Source organism: Oncorhynchus clarkii, chromosome 5, assembly GCF_045791955.1.
Source record: "Oncorhynchus clarkii lewisi isolate Uvic-CL-2024 chromosome 5, UVic_Ocla_1.0, whole genome shotgun sequence".
NCBI classification, from domain to species: Eukaryota; Metazoa; Chordata; class Actinopteri; order Salmoniformes; family Salmonidae; genus Oncorhynchus; species Oncorhynchus clarkii.
In genome coordinates, this window is record NC_092151.1 from 33182044 (window position 1) to 33199512 (window position 17469).

At 45.7% G+C, this 17469-nt stretch overlaps 1 protein-coding gene across 4 annotated transcripts in view; it reads left to right on the top strand.

Moving 5' to 3' along the window:
- Positions 1-17469, top strand: part of LOC139408672 (retinoic acid receptor RXR-alpha-A) — a 158492-nt gene that overhangs the window by 51552 nt on the left and 89471 nt on the right. For 2 of the 4 annotated variants that reach the window (XM_071152856.1, XM_071152858.1), the window contains exon 2: positions 1030-1230. In XM_071152856.1, the coding sequence (XP_071008957.1) occupies positions 1030-1230 (201 nt within the window). The remainder of the gene's footprint in view (positions 1-1029; positions 1231-17469) is intronic. The other 2 variants (XM_071152859.1, XM_071152860.1) reach the window with 1 other exon arrangement.

The following is a 17469-nucleotide window of genomic DNA, read 5'->3' on the forward strand; positions in this document are numbered from 1 at the left end:
ACTGCCGTGGTGAATATTTACAGTGTCTATGAATTTATACAGTCTCTATACTGCCGTGGTGAATATTTACAGTATCTATGAATATATACAGTGTCTATACTGCCGTGGTGAATATTTACAGTATCTATGAATATATACAGTGTCTATACTACCGTGGTGATTTTATACAGTATCTATACTGCCGTGGTGATTTTATACAGTGTCTATACTGCCGTGGTGAATATATACAGTAGCTATACTGCCGTGGTGATTATATAGTGTCTATACTGCCGTGGTGATTATATAGTGTCTATACTGCCGTGGTGATTATATAGTGTCTATACTGCCGTGGTGATTATATAGTGTCTATACTGCCGTGGTGAATATATACAGTAGCTATACTGCCGTGGTGATTTTATACAGTATCTATACTGCCGTGGTGATTTTATACAGTGTCTATACTGCCGTGGTGAATATATACAGTAGCTATACTGCCGTGGTGATTATATAGTGTCTATACTGCCGTGGTGATTATATAGTGTCTATACTGCCGTGGTGATTATATAGTGTCTATACTGCCGTGGTGAATATATACAGTGTCTATACTACCGTGGTGATTTTATACAGTATCTATACTGCCGTGGTGATTTTATACAGTGTCTATACTGCCGTGGTGAATATATACAGTAGCTATACTGCCGTGGTGATTATATAGTGTCTATACTGCCGTGGTGATTATATAGTGTCTATACTGCCGTGGTGATTATATAGTGTCTATACTGCCGTGGTGAATATATACAGTGTCTATACTACCGTGGTGATTTTATACAGTATCTATACTGCCGTGGTGATTTTATACAGTGTCTATACTGCCGTGGTGAATATATACAGTGTCTATATGGTGTTGTGTGGAGCAACCCTCAGCTCGGCTTTCTCTGCTGTTAATGTCACTATTTTTATCATCATTATCCTGTTTTTCTAACAGACTATCTCTCTCTCCCTCCATCTCTATCTCTCTCTCCCTCCATCTCTCTCTCCCTCCCTCTGCAGGGTTCCTGAAGCCCCAGTGCTCGCTGGCTCCGCCTCCCCAGCGTGGACGCTCGGGGGAGGCCTGCTCCTGTTTCACCGGCATGTGTCACCTCCACCAGCGCCGGATATCTACAGGTAACACTCAACGCCATCTCCACATCCCATCGCCATCTGCCCCGTCATGGCAGACTCAGCACCTGGGAAGACACCTGTATGAAATAAGTATGAGCTAAAATTTGCCAGTGGATAGAAAGAGTATACAGTTATAGTATACTCTACAGTATACTGCATTATACAGTACATTTGATCCACTGTATAACAATTTTAATTTGATGATATGGACCTATAAAAATGCCTTTGATATGCTAATACAACCCCAGGTAGTAGGAGCATTTACTGTAACTCATGTTACTGTCTGAACATGTCATGCCAAAGTAGTATATCCACAAAGCAAGAAGCTGCTTGTTCCTTACCACAGCTACAAGCACACACACAGCCTGGGGTAAAGAGCTGTCAGAGCCGTAAGGCTTCTTCCTAGGCAGCGATGGCTCAGTCAGTCAGCCTGATTAATGTAGTCTCTGCATGTGGAGGCCTGGTGATTGACATGTTAACAGGGGTGCTATGAAACAGGCCTCTGTTCTCATCACCTCTGTTTTCCCTGCTAGGGCAGCTGGGTCAGGTGATGTCAGCATAGCAGTGCATTCTGAACCTGACCCTCTGGTATGTGGGGGTTGAGGGACAGTACTGTGCTGTTGTTGTGTTGTTGCTGTACGTGTGCCTGCCCTGCTGGTGGCTTCGTTGGCTGGGGGTGGAGGGCCTCTTGCAGAGTCACTTGTCGTGACTGAGTGGCTTGTTGTAACTCAACACCAATTTCATGTGAGGGGAACACGCCTTGGACAAAGGCGACGCAACCAGAACAACCAAACAGTGGCACCTTGGATGAATTTACAGAGAGTGGTAGATTGTGTGATTTTAGTCCGTTTGGAACCTCACAGACAAAGCCCTGTGTTAGCTTCACACATTGTAGTCCTTAACACATACCCTTAACACATACCCTGTACACATACCCTTAACACATACCCTGTACACATACCCTTAACACAGGTTGAAAATGGCAGATTGGGGCAGTAATAAATGCCTAAATTGAAAGGTAATGGCTGTACAGTAACATGCTATATATGACGTCAGAGCTCTGACTCCATTCAGAACTTGAGCACCGTGCACAACTAGAAGTTGCCCCCATCTCTCCCGCTAGTTGGGCAAATTTTGCAAATGTTATGTTGTCTGAGTGAGGGAAATGCTGTAAATTAAGAGGACTCTACGTATTTAGAAAAATGAGACGTTGAGGATTATAATAATTACTGCTTTGATTTCATACAAGCAAACCAAACACCTGTGAGTCCAAATGTGGACTTCACATTTCCATATCAAAAAACGACTGTCATATACATTGTCAACGTTTATGATCACTATGTTTGATGCACAGTTACAAGATTAAATCATACCCTGGGCTGTTCTGAGCACAATGAGTGTTTGTTTATTGTGAAGAAAAGCACACTCACCTTAATGCCCTCATGACTTTTTATGTGCACCAAAATGATGATCTGTTTCTCTGAATTGCCTTGTGAAAGCCTAACACTGTGAGATCCTTTTTTAGAACTGAACTAAGTCATGTTGGCAATATAACACGTTTTCAAGTCATGCTCACCTGACCCAGATTGTGATTTATAAAGGTCAGCTTTTTGATTGTGTTAACAACAAAAGTAATTGTGTGATGGCGGGGATGCAGGGTTGTGTTCCAAACAAAACAACTACAAGTGTGCTTGCTCTAGTTCCTCAACGGCATAGCTAGGAAAGCTATTTTGTTTTTTGAAGACTCTTCTTTGAGTCATAAAAGTGTATTGAAATGACTCAGGAACTGTGCACACTTTGAAGAGGTGTGTGACCACTTGGAGACACCAGTTAGTCCTCTCACTCAAACCCTTGTCATTTTGTTCTCTTGTGATGCACCTATCCCACATTCTCCAGGAATACTCTTATCATGTTACTGAATGTATCCAGAGTATGTTCAGATTTCGTTAGAAACAAATGTTGCGAAAGTACTGTAAATATAAAATGAACATCACATCAACAGTGTATTGTTTGGATTCAGTCTTGTGAACTGTTGTGTCCTCACCTTTGGTCTAATAATTTACCCATAATCTCCAAAATGTTCCCTTTCAATTGCTACCATGGTTATGCATATGCTTTTCATATATCCTCTGTAAGAAACATTTCAACTTAGCCCTATCCATATAGGCTAATTCCCACAAGTGTAAAATGGTTAAAAGGTTGTTTGGAGTTGAGTTGTCATTGACCTAGATCACCATGCACTCACAACTATCAATACAGAACATGTGAACGAAATGGGCAGCGTGTATTTAATGGGTCTAACAATAGAACAATATTGACAAAAGCAGCTATAGAAAAGCTTTCGACAAGCAGAACAAGAACCCACTACCCTCTCTGTCTCTCTCTCAACCACAAATACTTATTCATGGGCATGTCTCAGCAAGATCGGTGAGGTGCAGACACAGTTTGTTTTTCCGCTCTCTTCTCTTTCTCGTCCATAGATGTGTGTGTTACTGGGCTGGTGTGATTGATTGGTACATTTTTGACTGTCACAGCCCTTGGTGAGGGTGGGGACGTTTCCTGAGCAATTAGATTAGTCGGGATACTTCTCTAGCAAACCAACTATAATGGTAACTGTTACTGTATAGAAATGTGCTTTCTCCATGTGCTTTTTTTAGTTATTTCAAGGCATGGTTGACTTACAAGGAATGAGAGGAGAATGTGTGAGACTGAGTCACATTGTCTTTTCTTGTCTTTTAAGTGTTTTGATATTTCACAATGTTCAGTGGTGTGGTAAATGTTCCGTGGCCTAGCTGCTCAGAGCAGAGTAGCAATGTGTTCTTAGAGAGAGAGCGAGAGAGAGGCTGAGATAACTGTAAAGGCGTTGTGGTTTGTTAGTCACACAGAGTAGTAGCATAATGTTCAGCCTAGCTGGAGTCTGTCTTTTATAGCCCCGGTCATAATCATGGATCTAATTATGGAATGTGTTGCCGTAAATCTCCCATCGCCACATCCAGCACACACACCCGCCCCACATCTGTGTGATTGTCCTCCAATCCCGTCCCTCGGCTGCCCGGCCAAGGCCACAATGACAAGCCTCTGTGGAGAACGTGGGGTGCTGAGCGGCAACGCAGCTGAGGATTCTGGGAAGACTGGTTGCCCTCACCCGGGGAGTCGACTCCAGCGGTGAACTCCCGGCAACACAGTGATGTAGTCCCGCTCTGGTTTTAGTGGTTTCACATTGTTTAGAGTTCTCAAAAACAAACCATTACTGGAAAGAGACCGTGAGAAACATAGTATTCAGGGCTCTTTTCTTTTCCAGAGATAATTTTAAAAGCAATAATTTTGTTGTTTCTTTTTTAAAAGACAAGAGGAAAAAAAAGTTTTTGGGGCAATGTGTGAGAAGTGTACGAGTGGGAGAGAGAGAGAGAGCTTTAAAACAGGGCTTTTTGAAAGGGCCTCACAATGCAGGCCTTGTGCAGTGATTTGGTCTGTCCTCGCGGAGCTGAGCGGAGGAATGGAAAAGATTATCCACAGGAATGTCTGGGGTGCCCTCAAACGGAGCGGGCCTCGTGACTGGCCAATGGGAGAGAGGCCTGCCGAGCGGAAGGCAAATGTTTTCCTGATGAACTCAGCTGCCTGCTTCACAATTCAGTCTGATTGCCAGCACTGAACTCACATATGGTCCGTGTTTGGAGACACCAAGTGACAGGACAAATTCTGCCTTGAGAAGAAGGAGAGGAGGAGGAGGAGGAGGAGGAGGAGGAGGGCTGTTGGAGTAGATTGCTGGCTCCCCCTTTTTATTTCATTAGAGTGGGTAGTATGGATGTGGTGTTTGGATTCTGGTGCGTTTCAACTGCACCACTACCTCTGTCTGGGTCCCTCCCTTTCTCCCTCCCTTCACTGACTCTCACAGTCCACTCTGCGTTGGAGTGGGGCTGGCCGCCAGGTGTGCGGTTAGAGTTTGATTAATCCCTCTTTATTGACTTTGCTTAAGCAGCAATTACGCCCAAAGCCAAGCCCTATTAGCTCTCGCCACGGTCCGTAGCTGACTTCATTACCCAGCCTCAGAATTATCTCACTGCCTCGTGAATCCTGCCAATTCATTTGGAGCCCATTTAGAATTCTGCAGGACTTGGAAAGAACTTTCCCTGCCTATTGCCTAGAGCTGAGCCAGAGTGAACCGTAAGGAAACATGGAGGAGAGCAGAACACAAATCTGGCTCCTTCCTGATTGTTTGTGCACTGTGTGTGTGTTTGTGCACTGTGTTTGTGTACTATGGTTGTGTGTGTGTGTATTGTTTGTGAGACAGACTCGGCAGAGCTTGATCAGCACCGGGCCCAGGCGTTCGGCTCCAGCGAGAGGCAGCATGTGTTTGTAGACCTTGTGGTCACACAGCGGGTTTGTGGGGGGGGGGTTCCAGTGGCTCCCGGCTCCTCGTATTTTCTCGGGTGGGGTCCCACAGAGGTGAGGTAGGTTGTTAGCCTCAGCATGCTCCACGCTCGCTGATCTCTATTTGGCTGGCTGGAGTCCGTGCACTCCCTGGCCACTTCCTGCCGGGTCAGGAGCCAGAGGGGCCAGAGCGCCAAGCTGACGATTACAGCCGTGCTCTGCCTCAGCCTTCGCCCCCTGCACACACATTCATCACCACAACCACCACAAAGACTGACAGGCTATTTTATTACAGACTTATTATTGGACTATCACAGCAAATTTGGCTGCTGATCCCACTGTAAAATAAAAATAGCCTAACAGTTGTTTGTGTCCAGTTAGACCGGTGTGATGTCTCAGTATGCTGAGTGTTTGGTCTGGGGCCTGTCACTTCCAGGATAAACTCTGTCAAAAGTCTGAGCTAATTGGATGTTGAAATTCATATAGTACTCACCAGATACTGGCTAATGCACTGGCTTTAGGCCTAACATATACAGCCTCCACACTGTTCGCAAATTCCAATCAGTTGGACTTTTCGAGATGAAACAGGGGATGCAGGGAGATGTCCAAACCATATGACATCATTGCAGTGAGTTTGTAATCCCTGTTTTGTAGCTCTGTAGAGCTAGAGAGAGATCACTTTATTGGTCAATTGCACACAAATTCAAATTGAAATTTGACTTCCTCTTTTAACCCAACTCCTCCGTTTTTTTGAGAGGTGCAGGGGGCTCGGACCCGGAAATCGAACTGACAACCTGCCGGTTTCTGGCCCGCCTCTCTAACCGCCAGGCTACCTACCGCCCCACAGTATGTAAACATGGGAAGATTGGGAACAATGTCACAGGCCCTAAATCCTGCCTGATGAATTCCTGTCTCTCTTGTTCTGAATCGTAGAGCTTATTGTGGAGCAATCCGCCAGCTGATTGGAAGCAGCTCAGTTTCAGTCCACAATCCATAAATCTCTGCCTTGTTCTCATGATATAGGAGGAGTGGTGCAGAAAACACAAAGCAACTTCTGATGTAAAGATGTTTTTTATTTAAAGCAATAGTGGGAATGTGAAGTTATGTGTGTGGGTTTTCAATGCCTGTGGGATTGTATCCACTGAGACAGTAGCCTACTTGATCAAGTCCACTGAGTCTCACCTGAATGAATGCATGACTTGTGTTTGCATGTGTACAGGTGTGTGAATAACTTATCTCAGGCTGTGTCTTCAGGGAGTAGAGGAATGGGCAGACATTTCATTCCTTCCCATAGGAAGGGGGCCGTGTTTCAAGTTGTATTAGTTGTATGTACAGGATACACATGGTATACACTAAGGTTATTCCAGTTTTGTTTTTCTATTTGTTTTTTATTTATATCAGCTTTGTTGTGTGTGTGTGTGTGTGTGTGTGTGTGTGTGTGTGTGTGTGTGTGTGTGTGTGTGTGTGTGTGTGTGTGGGTGTGGGTGTGTGGGTGTGTGCATGAGTGAGTACATGTGTGTTAAGGTGCGGAGAATCAGAGCAGCTGGTCAGTCCAGTCCAAGTTGTCAGCAGTCGGCAGGTATCAAACCTCATGCTCCAATACGGTCTGCCCGGCGCTAAGGGAGAGAACAGCTCATAGGCTGGGGTGTGTGGGGTCCTTGATGATGCTGCAGGACTTCCTCAGGCACCGTTTCAAGTACATATCCTGGATAGGTGGGAACACGGCCCCAGTGATGTACTGGGCTGTCTTCACCACCAGCCAGTGTGCCAGCGGGTTGGGCAGGCCAGGGTGCAGCTAGAACGCCAGGGCCTTCACCTTGGCACAGAGTGACGGCAGCCATCCATAACAGGTCAGGAGAAATCACAGTAACTAAGCCTTTGATAACTCTCTGAGCCCATAATCCCTGCATAGAACCATCCCACTGAAATGCTATCTCATTGTTACAGCTCAAACCATAGGAGGGAGATATGGAGGGAGGAGAGGATGGAGGGGGTGAGGATGGAGGGAAGGGAGGATGGAGGGATGAAGGGAGGGAGGATGGAGGGGGGGAGGATGGAGGGAGGGGAGGATAGAGGGAAGGGAGGATAGAGGGATGGAGGGAGGGGAGGATGGAGGGGGGAGGATGGAGGGAGGGGAGGATAGAGGGATGGAGGGAGGGGAGGATGGAGGGGGGGAGGATGGAGGGAGGGGAGGATAGAGGGAAGGGAGGATAGAGGGATGGAGGGAGGGGAGGATGGAGGGGGGAGGATGGAGGGAGGGGAGGATAGAGGGATGGAGGGAGGGGAGGATAGAGGGATGGAGGGAGGGGAGGATAGAGGGAAGGGAGGATGGAGGGATGGAGGGAGGGGAGGATGGAGGGATGGAGGGCTAGCCATAGAGCCACACCGTCTCTCCCTCATCATACACCCCGGAGAGGCAGAATGTTGTTTTCACTCTAATGATTATCACAGTAAGACTGTTGGGATCAATTCAGAATGCCTCACTAAACACACATTCAATGCAAGAATTAGAGATCAAATGTGAGTATTAAATCGCAGTGTTGTTCACAAAACTAAGAATACATCACATTTTCCAAATCCGGACAGAATTGACCCCAACCCTGGAGTAAGATGTTCAGTGTAGCTGCATCTGAAAAACACCCTTTTTTCTGTCATCCATTAAACAGAAATAAGCAAGTTCTCATTCTTGCGGCCCCATGTTGCTTAGTACAGTACAGTATGTTAACCACAGCAGGGGCACTCTGAGTACTCCTCTGAAATATATGGGTAAACTAATGAACGCCATGAATATAAATGAATATGTACATCTTAACCCAGATATCTGAGCCGTGCTCAGTGCAAGCTGCTCTCTCCCCAATGTGTGGTGTGACTAGCTCTCATCATCCCTGATAAAGATATTAAAGGAAGAAAGGCTGTTCTGACTGTCACTCCAGCTCTCTCTGTTGACTCTAGAGGTTTGATAGTGAATGCCATGTGTTTATTAGCGGGGGGTGGACTTAGTGTTGTGGTGGGGGCATCAGACCGCCATCTGCCTCTCTTTAACACTGATAAACATGAGAGGACGATGGGAGCGATGGTAAAGAAACTTCAGTGTGTGTCTCTGTCACATTCTAGAAGACCCTTCCCCTCAACCTAACATGCTAGCTCAAGATGTACTGTACGGCCCCAAACAAACATACTGTTGCTGGGAAGAAAATGCATGCCATAGTGCCAGAAAAGGATCATGTATTGGCCAAGGGAGTCGATGAGGACGAGAAGTCATCAAAGGAAAAGCAATCATATTTAGCCTCTATGAAAACAAACTGTAGAGGCCATTTTCGCTTTGAGTGACGAAATGGTTTCTGGGAACAATGGTTAAAGGGGACATTCAATATAGTTTTGGTTATGATTTATAGCGATGTCATCTGTTAGGGTCCTTTTTTTTGTTTTTCCTCATTCTGCTGAACTGGACTGACTGGAATCCAAAGGGCTTGCACCGGCCATCTGGAGCTAACAATAGAGGGGTCACACATTTTGGAAAAAGCCAATTCACATGGTTTATTTATCGATTTGTATTTTCTTCCGGACCTATGCGTGCTTCCCTCTCTGTGCTGGAATCACAGCAGTCCTGCCTAGAGGTGCTTTCTTAACAACAACAACAAAAGAATGTGAAAACCTTTGGCTGGGGGTCTCTGTAATGTTATGGGGCCTCGGAGTGTAGTTTGGAGCGGACCGTTGGTTGAAGTCATTTGGGTCCAATATGGAGACTGCCTTGCCAGCGATAACAAAATGCTCTGTATCAGATACCCTTTTCCTTCTCGTTCTCTCAGTTTCATAATCACACTGTTGACTGCTAGAACTCTTCTCTCTTTGAGAATCAGCCAAATAGGAAACAAGGAGATTGCTTTATTAAGTTGTTGAACGTAGCCAGTGGAAACTCAATTATATTCTTCTGTCAAGTTTTCCACGGGGCTTCCATACTGCAGACTGAGGATGCAGATTCCTGTATGTTCCTGCTGAATGTTCCTGCTAAATGGTCGTGCTGAATGTTCCTGCTGAATGTTCCTGCTGAATGTTCCTGCTGAATGGTCCGTGTGTCCCTCTTGATCTGTGTCAATCTTGTTCTTGTTTGTTCACTGGGCTGTGTGTAAGTCAGAGGTGGGTTGGGGAGCTCAGGTGTCCTTTAGAGGGGGACAGGGAGCTTGTTCCTGTTTGTGCCTCTCCCTGTTCACTGTATGGTCAGTTGCTTCTGTCGTCTCAGCACTGGGAACCTCCGATCATCCCACTCTTGCTCCCTGGAGGAGGAGCAGGGGGAGAGAGAGGGGAGGGGGGAGAGAGCAGGTGGGGAGAAAGGGGGAGGTAAGCGGGAGCTGTCGGTATTTTGATGCTAAAGCGATCGGACACACTTGGCATTATAGCTGGCTCTGCAGTGGGGGAGGGGGGAGGCAGCCATGGCGAGCGCTTGATCCGAATGTCACCGAAGCCGATCTCATGAAGTGGAAGGTCAGCACTGGAGCCCTTGCCACGCTGGTCGCACCCACCTTAGCACAGCACAGCCCCACCCCTCGCCTTGGCCCCTCGCCTTCAAAGGAGAGCTGGGGAGCTGGGTTGGAGGGAAGGAGGGATGGGAGGGGGTTTGGGCCAAAGCACTGAACCTCTCAATGTCACATGTCTCTCCCGCCCAGCAACAGGCCCACCCGAGTGTGCTAATGTAGCCAGGACGGTGCATGCTGGGATGGTGAGGGAGCCCGGGGAAGACGTGTTGGCAGCTCCCATGTGCTCCTCCTCTGAGAGTGGTAATGCAACGGCTAATGGAAATGTCTTGTTGGGACACAGCGCTGGTCTGGAAACAGCTGCTGGTATTCTAGGTAAAGAGCAGTGTGGCCGGATCCAAAATTTAGTTCTGATGTCTGGGACAGAGACAGGGACAGCGATTCTTAGAAACGGCATACTTGGTGACATACTCAGCCACCACGTCTCTGATAGCCTCCCGGACTCAATCTGAAGTGTCCAGAGCAACTTCTGTTAGTTCATCTGGGTGACCCAAATCCCGCCATCATCATCCCCTTCCCCACGACACCAAGCACCCTGTCTTGCTCCACCCTGGTCCACTCAGAGCTGCGGGACAGAGGGGAACTGTTGCAGAAAGCTGATCTTTAGTGCTCAGCTGAGTCAGTCAATATGTCTGTGGGTCTGGACAGGGGACAGGGGGAGCAGAGCCCTGTGTGTGTGACATAGTGAAACAAACCCCACAGGGGCATCATGTCCACAAGACCATTACAGCCGCTGACATTGAGCTAATTGACTGCAGTGGTCATGTAATGAAGGGAGCGTGAATCTAAAAGGGACGGCGAGGGAGAGAGGGAGGGATATGCCTGGGGAGGACAAAGGAAAGTCAAACTATATTTGGCTCATTTTGTTGGTTGGTATTTGACCAATTTGATCACATTTCTTGGTTGACAGATGTCAGCTATAAGGGTCTGTATCGGCTTGATGATAAGAGTGTGCTAGGGAGATTCAAAGCAGTGTCTAGAGAGAGACTAAAAGAACAGTCCCCTCAGTCTCTCTATCTTTCTTATTTCTTTCCTTCACTGGGTGTGACTCATTCTCACCTGACTACCCTGTTTTCCCCTCTGGGTATTTGAGGAGAAGGTTTGCCCAGGAAAGGGTTAAGTGTCTACCCTGTTTTCCCCTCTGGGTATTTGAGGAGAAGGTTTGCCCAGGAAAGGGTTAAGTGTCTACCCTGTTTTCCCCTCTGGGTATTTGAGGAAAAGGTTCGCCCAGGAAAGGGTTAAGTGTCTACCCTGTTTTCCCCTCTGGGTATTTGAGGAAAAGGTTCGCCCAGGAAAGGGTTAAGTGTCTACCCTGTTTTCCCCTCTGGGTATTTGAGGAGAAGGTTCACCCAGGAAAGGGTTAAGTGTCTACCCTGTTTTCCCCTCTGGGTATTTGAGGAGAAGGTTCGCCCAGGAAAGGGTTAAGTGTCTACCCTGTTTTCCCCTCTGGGTATTTGAGGAAAAGGTTCGCCCAGGAAAGGGTTAAGTGTCTACCCTGTTTTCCCCTCTGGGTATTTGAGGAGAAGGTTCGCCCAGGAAAGGGTTAAGTGTCTACCCTGTTTTCCCCTCTGGGTATTTGAGGAAAAGGTTCGCCCAGGAAAGGGTTAAGTGTCTACCCTGTTTTCCCCTCTGGGTATTTGAGGAGAAGGTTCACCCAGGAAAGGGTTAAGTGTCTACCCTGTTTTCCCCTCTGGGTATTTGAGGAGAAGGTTCGCCCAGGAAAGGGTTAAGTGTCTACCCTGTTTTCCCCTCTGGGTATTTGAGGAAAAGGTTCGCCCAGGAAAGGGTTAAGTGTCTACCCTGTTTTCCCCTCTGGGTATTTGAGGAGAAGGTTCGCCCAGGAAAGGGTTAAGTGTCTACCCTGTTTTCCCCTCTGGGTATTTGAGGAAAAGGTTCGCCCAGGAAAGGGTTAAGTGTCTACCCTGTTTTCCCCTCTGGGTATTTGAAAAGAAAGTTTGCCCAGGAAAGGGTTTTAAGTGTCTACCCTGTTTTCCCCTCTGGGTATTTGAGGAAAAGGTTCGCCCAGGAAAGGGTTTTAAGTGTCTACCCTGTTTTCCCCTCTGGGTATTTGAAAAGAAGGTTTGCCCAGGAAAGGGTTTTAAGTGTCTACCCTGTTTTCCCCTCTGGGTATTTGAAAAGAAGGTTTGCCCAGGAAAGGGTTTTAAGTGTCTACGTGACTTTGTTGCAGAGTGCTGCACTCATCTAGATGGTTATGAAACCAAGCCGTTTGCCTGCCTCAGAACATTTTGTCCCTGTCTGTTAATGCTTGTCAAGGAAAGATGTCCGATCACAGGCTAAACAAAGGGATTTTAGAAGAAGGGCTTAGTGGGCTAAAGAATAGCCTACATAATGCCTTCTCAGTTGGTGTATATTGCATTCAATGTCTCTCTCTCTCTCTCTCTCTCTCTCTCTCTCTCTCTCTCTCTCTCTCTGTGCACGTATGTGTGGTTGTGTGTGTGTGTGTGTGTGTGTGTGTGTGTGTGTGTGTGTGTGTGTGTGTGTGTGTGTGTGTGTGGCTGTGTGTGTGTGGCTGTGTGTGTGTGGCTGTGTGGCTGTGTGGACTGCATTGATTCCCTCCAACTCAATCAGAGAGTGGACAACTGTCATTCCAGCTGTGCTTGACAGCGCTTTGGAATTAGGGCTTTGTGTGTGTATCCCAGCCCAGTGATTACAAAGAGGCTGAGCAGCATAGAGCTCTGTCCTGGAAACCACATTCGGTTTTGCACTTTTTCTCTATGTGCTTGATTATTCATTCTTCTCTCTGTCTCAGATGTAAAGTATTCCTGTGGCCTGTTATTTTGAAGAATCCCTGTGTCAGAAATAGGGGGCGCGGCAGCTGCCTGTTACGCACGCTGATAATGAGCATCCATTAGTGTTTATTTAACACCTCCTCACCATCTGTTCCTGAGTATTGGGATATGCAGAGAGGACACGTGTGTTTTGGGCCTGATAATTACACATCAACAGCAAACAGTCTGCGCTTTTTACCCGACAACGCCGCACTCCCAGCTCCGTTATTCAAACTCAGACGTACGCATCCGATACCGCGGCATGAGAAACACCCGTCTATGAGCCAACACACACACTGGGACTAGGGTCTCATCAACTACCAGCCAGTGGATCTGAGGACAGCGGGGGAGGCAAGTAGACATTAGCGTTAACGCTGAGTGTTTTTTCTCTGGACCATCTGGCTCCGATTTCTTTTGGGTTGAAAAGAGCTTTTGATCCTGTTAGGAAGTAATGATCCCACGACAAGTCATATCAGAGACGGTACATTGGTATGTATCGCGCCATGAACAGGCGTCAGGACCATTGTCTGTCTCCCCACCTGTTCACCTTTACAGGGCCTACAGCCCTGCCCCTCTCCCCTCCCTCAGCCTGTTGTTGCTATCATCAACTGTTAATATGGACTGGTGTTAGATAGCAGGGTTCCCTTTGTGCCTCTCTCTCTTTCACCAGGAAGACATGCAGGGCCTTCAGCCTTCCTGTTTGTGTGCTGCTGCTGCCTGGAAATCAAGGAAAGGACAGGGAGGTGAGGGAAAATAGACACACACACACACATGCTAGCTCACACGCACACATATATGCACTCTCGTGCTGGCACACACACAAATACACACACACATATGAAAACAGACACTTACACACCCAAATCTTTGTCCTATTACCCAGATTGTACTATCTTTTACTTCACTACTATTGGCCAGAGCCCAGACAGTTGATATATCTCATTATTCCATCAGAGAGATAGAGCTCATCAGATCAGAGCCGAACAGACTGCTCTCTCTCCCATTAGATCAAATGTGTCTGCCATGATGCACCGTCGCTCCCCACCACTAAGCCAATAAAGACAGTCTAGACTCCTGATTCACTCTGTTGTTTTGTTTATGGAACGTACACAGATCAGCTCGGGAGTCATTAACCTTTGACCCCTCTGGTTCAATTCATCTTTAATCTTGACTCATTGTGTAACTGATTGCCTGAGTGTGCAGCGAGCTGTCAGCGTTAGGTGATGTAGGCAGATGAAAATACAGTGGAGTGTGTGTGTGAGAGAGAGTTAGTCTTGTCATGATACCCAATGTGTGTGAGAGTTAGTCTTGTCACGATACCCAAATTTGGACTTCGATACCGATAGCAGGTTTAGTAGTATGATACTCTACACTGAAACGATACCACAGCAAAAAAATCAAGCTAAAGTAATAGAAGCACTGGGCTTTATTTTTTAAATCATTAAACAATATGTTGATTACTGGTATAACAACTAAAATATAAAATAGAATGTAATCTATTCTATATTCAATTTCTTTCAAAAATGAAACACCATATTAAATAACAGAAGAACATCTTCAATTTTCCTTATACAAAACCATATCTGAGACTCTGAGACTGTTTTAAATGGAATGTCATACATATCAGGGTTAATTTGCTCATCAATGGCTTTAATATTAGGTCAAATTACATGAATTATTCACTACAGCTAAATAATTAAATGTATTAAATGAATAGTTACAAAACAACATAAAAAACAATTTCTGAAGCTTCTATATTGCAATAGTGTACACACCATAGAAATACCATGGATTTTACACGGCATACTAGGATTCCCAGGGTGCAGTGGTCCACCCAGAGCTGGGTTGTCACTAGTTACTACAGTCACAAAGTTTAAATGGCTATATCTTAATAATTAATGAAAACAAAAATGTTTTTTTTTTGTTGTCTTAATTTAAGGTTAGAGTTAAGCATAAGGTTAGACATGTTTTTAAAAGAAATAGACATAATTCTGACATTGTGGCAGTTTCTTCATGGATGCCAAGGGAAGCCAGGCTTCACAAAAAAAATAGCCAAAAAAATAAATATATATATATATATATATATATATATATATTATAAAGCTATTTCAATTCCCTCTCACTGTGTTTTCATAATTTTCCTTCAATTTGCAATTGGCTGTATCTACAGTATCTCACCGGAGAAATCATACTAGCGAGGGAAACAGCGCCCCTCTGTCTCAGTATGTGGACCACATGTATCTGGTGCTGTCTGGACAAAAAGAGTATGACATAGCATTTGATTGATTGATCCCTCCCCCAAGGGAGTCCAGTTTGGATTTGGCATCACACCAATCAAATCGCATCAATAGCATTGTCACCCAAAACATTTTGAATTTAGTGTAAAAGTTTATTATGTCATTTTGGAACTAAAACTCCCCTGCACTGCTTTGCAAAACCTTTTGCATAGTTGTTTCGGCGGGCTGGCCTTCATCATCTGCTCTGTAAGCAAAGTATTCCCATAGTTGTTTCGGCGGGCTGGCCTTCATCATCTGCTCTGTAAGCAAAGTATTCCCATAGTTGTTTCGGCGGGCTGGCCTTCATCATCTGCTCTGTAAGCAAAGTATTCCCATAGTTGTTTCGGCGGGCTGGACTTCATCATCTGCTCTGTAAGCAAAGTATTCCCATAGTTGTTTCGGCGGGCTGGCCTTCATCATCTGCTCTGTAAGCAAAGTATTCCCATAGTTGTTTCGGCGGGCTGGCCTTCATCATCTGCTCTGTAAGCAAAGTATTCCCATAGTTGTTTCGGCGGGCTGGCCTTCATCATCTGCTCTGTAAGCAAAGTATTCCCATAGTTGTTTCGGCGGGCTGGCCTTCATCATCTGCTCTTTAAGCAAAGTATTCCCATAGTTGTTTCGGCGGGCTGGCCTTCATCATCTGCTCTGTAAGCAAAGTATTCCCATAGTTCGCTTCTGAAACGGGTTTTGTCAACAAGTTCTGGGCGTGACGGTTTGATGTTTTCGTTAGAAGAAGCCATGCTGTCAGCATTTTCTCTCCTCTCGCTTGCTTCTCAAAAGTGGCTCGCACTGTGTTTACTGCATGCGCAAGAGCAAGTAGCCTGGCTAGCTTACTACTGCCACCTTGAGAAGATTCAGACAAATAACTAGACAGACTCGATCCTCTCAGTTCGTATATGACGTGAGACACATTTGACAGAAGTACCGAAAGTAACACAAATTCTAGTACCGAACTGTTTCTCATGTTCTAGTATCGAAAAAGTTGCAAAGTTTTGGTATACCGTGCAACACTAGTGCTGGTGTGTGTGTGTGTGTGTGTGTGTGTGTGTGTGTGTGTGTGTGTGTGTGTGTGTGTGTGTGTGTGTGTGTGTGTGTGTGTGTGTGCGTGTGTGCGCGTATGTGTCCTGTCCTCTGTGCTCCCCGTGGATGGATGTTTTCTTCTGATGTTCAGGTCCATAAGGTTTCATAGCCCCTGGCGGAGGTCTTATTGAAGAGGCAGTGGTAGAGTGACAGAGGGAGCGTTGTGCTGCTGCCTCATGAATCAAGCTGCCTGATCCTGTGACCTCCTGCTCTCTACGTTGACCCCGAGGTCATATGTCATAATGCGTCACACGTCTCTGAGCTGCACCCCAACCCCGGAAACACAAGGCCCACGTTAGCCGAGAGAGGGTCGGAGGATCTTATTGGTGTGTGAGTGTGCGTGCGTGTGTGTTTCTGACTCTGTGTGTGTGTGTGTGTGTGTGAGAGAATGTACTATGTGTATTTTCTTAGATCTATGAAATTGTAGTCTTAGGTAGAGTGGATGTCTATGAAATTGTAGTCTTAGGTAGAGTGGATGTCTATGAAATTGTAGTCTTAGGTAGAGTGGATGTCTATGAAAATGTAGTCTTAGGTAGAGTGGATGTCTATGAAATTGTAGTCTTAGGTAGAGTGGATGTCTATGAAATTGTAGTCTTAGGTAGAGTGGATGTCTATGAAAATGTAGTCTTAGGTAGAGTGGATGTCTATGAAAATGTAGTCTTAGGTAGAGTGGATGTCTATGAAATTGTAGTCTTAGGTAGAGTGGATGTCTATGAAAATGTAGTCTTAGGTAGAGTGGATGTCTATGAAAATGCCCTTTTTGTTTAAAATGTATCGAGAACCTTGCATAATGCATATTCATGACAAACTTTTTATAGCAGGCATTATAGAAAATGGGCACAGGTCTCTCAAGCACAAGCCCACGTGCTAGTGATTAGCCAGCTAATATGTATATTTCAAGTTTAGCCAACTTGGATCTATGTGTTAGCTAACAAGGTAGAACAGTTCAATTGTTATGAACACACTCTTCTGTCCATCTCCAACTGTTTGAACGCCATGCTAGCCTGTCCCCTTTGTTCAGATGTTAAAATCAAGTGGCCTGCCTTATTTCTCAGACTGAGAATGAGTTGCCAATTCCTTATATAAGTGTGTTTTATGCTTATTGCACATTTAAAAACATAGACCAGACAGCCAGTATAACAGTCTTTAGCTAAAATGCTGCTTGCGATATGTGGTACCCCAATGCTGCGCACGACAAACTGAGCATGAATTTTCCAGAATCAATGTTCATTGATACTCCTGTTTTAGTAGTCTGCTCTGCGCTCAGTTTGAGGACTTGAG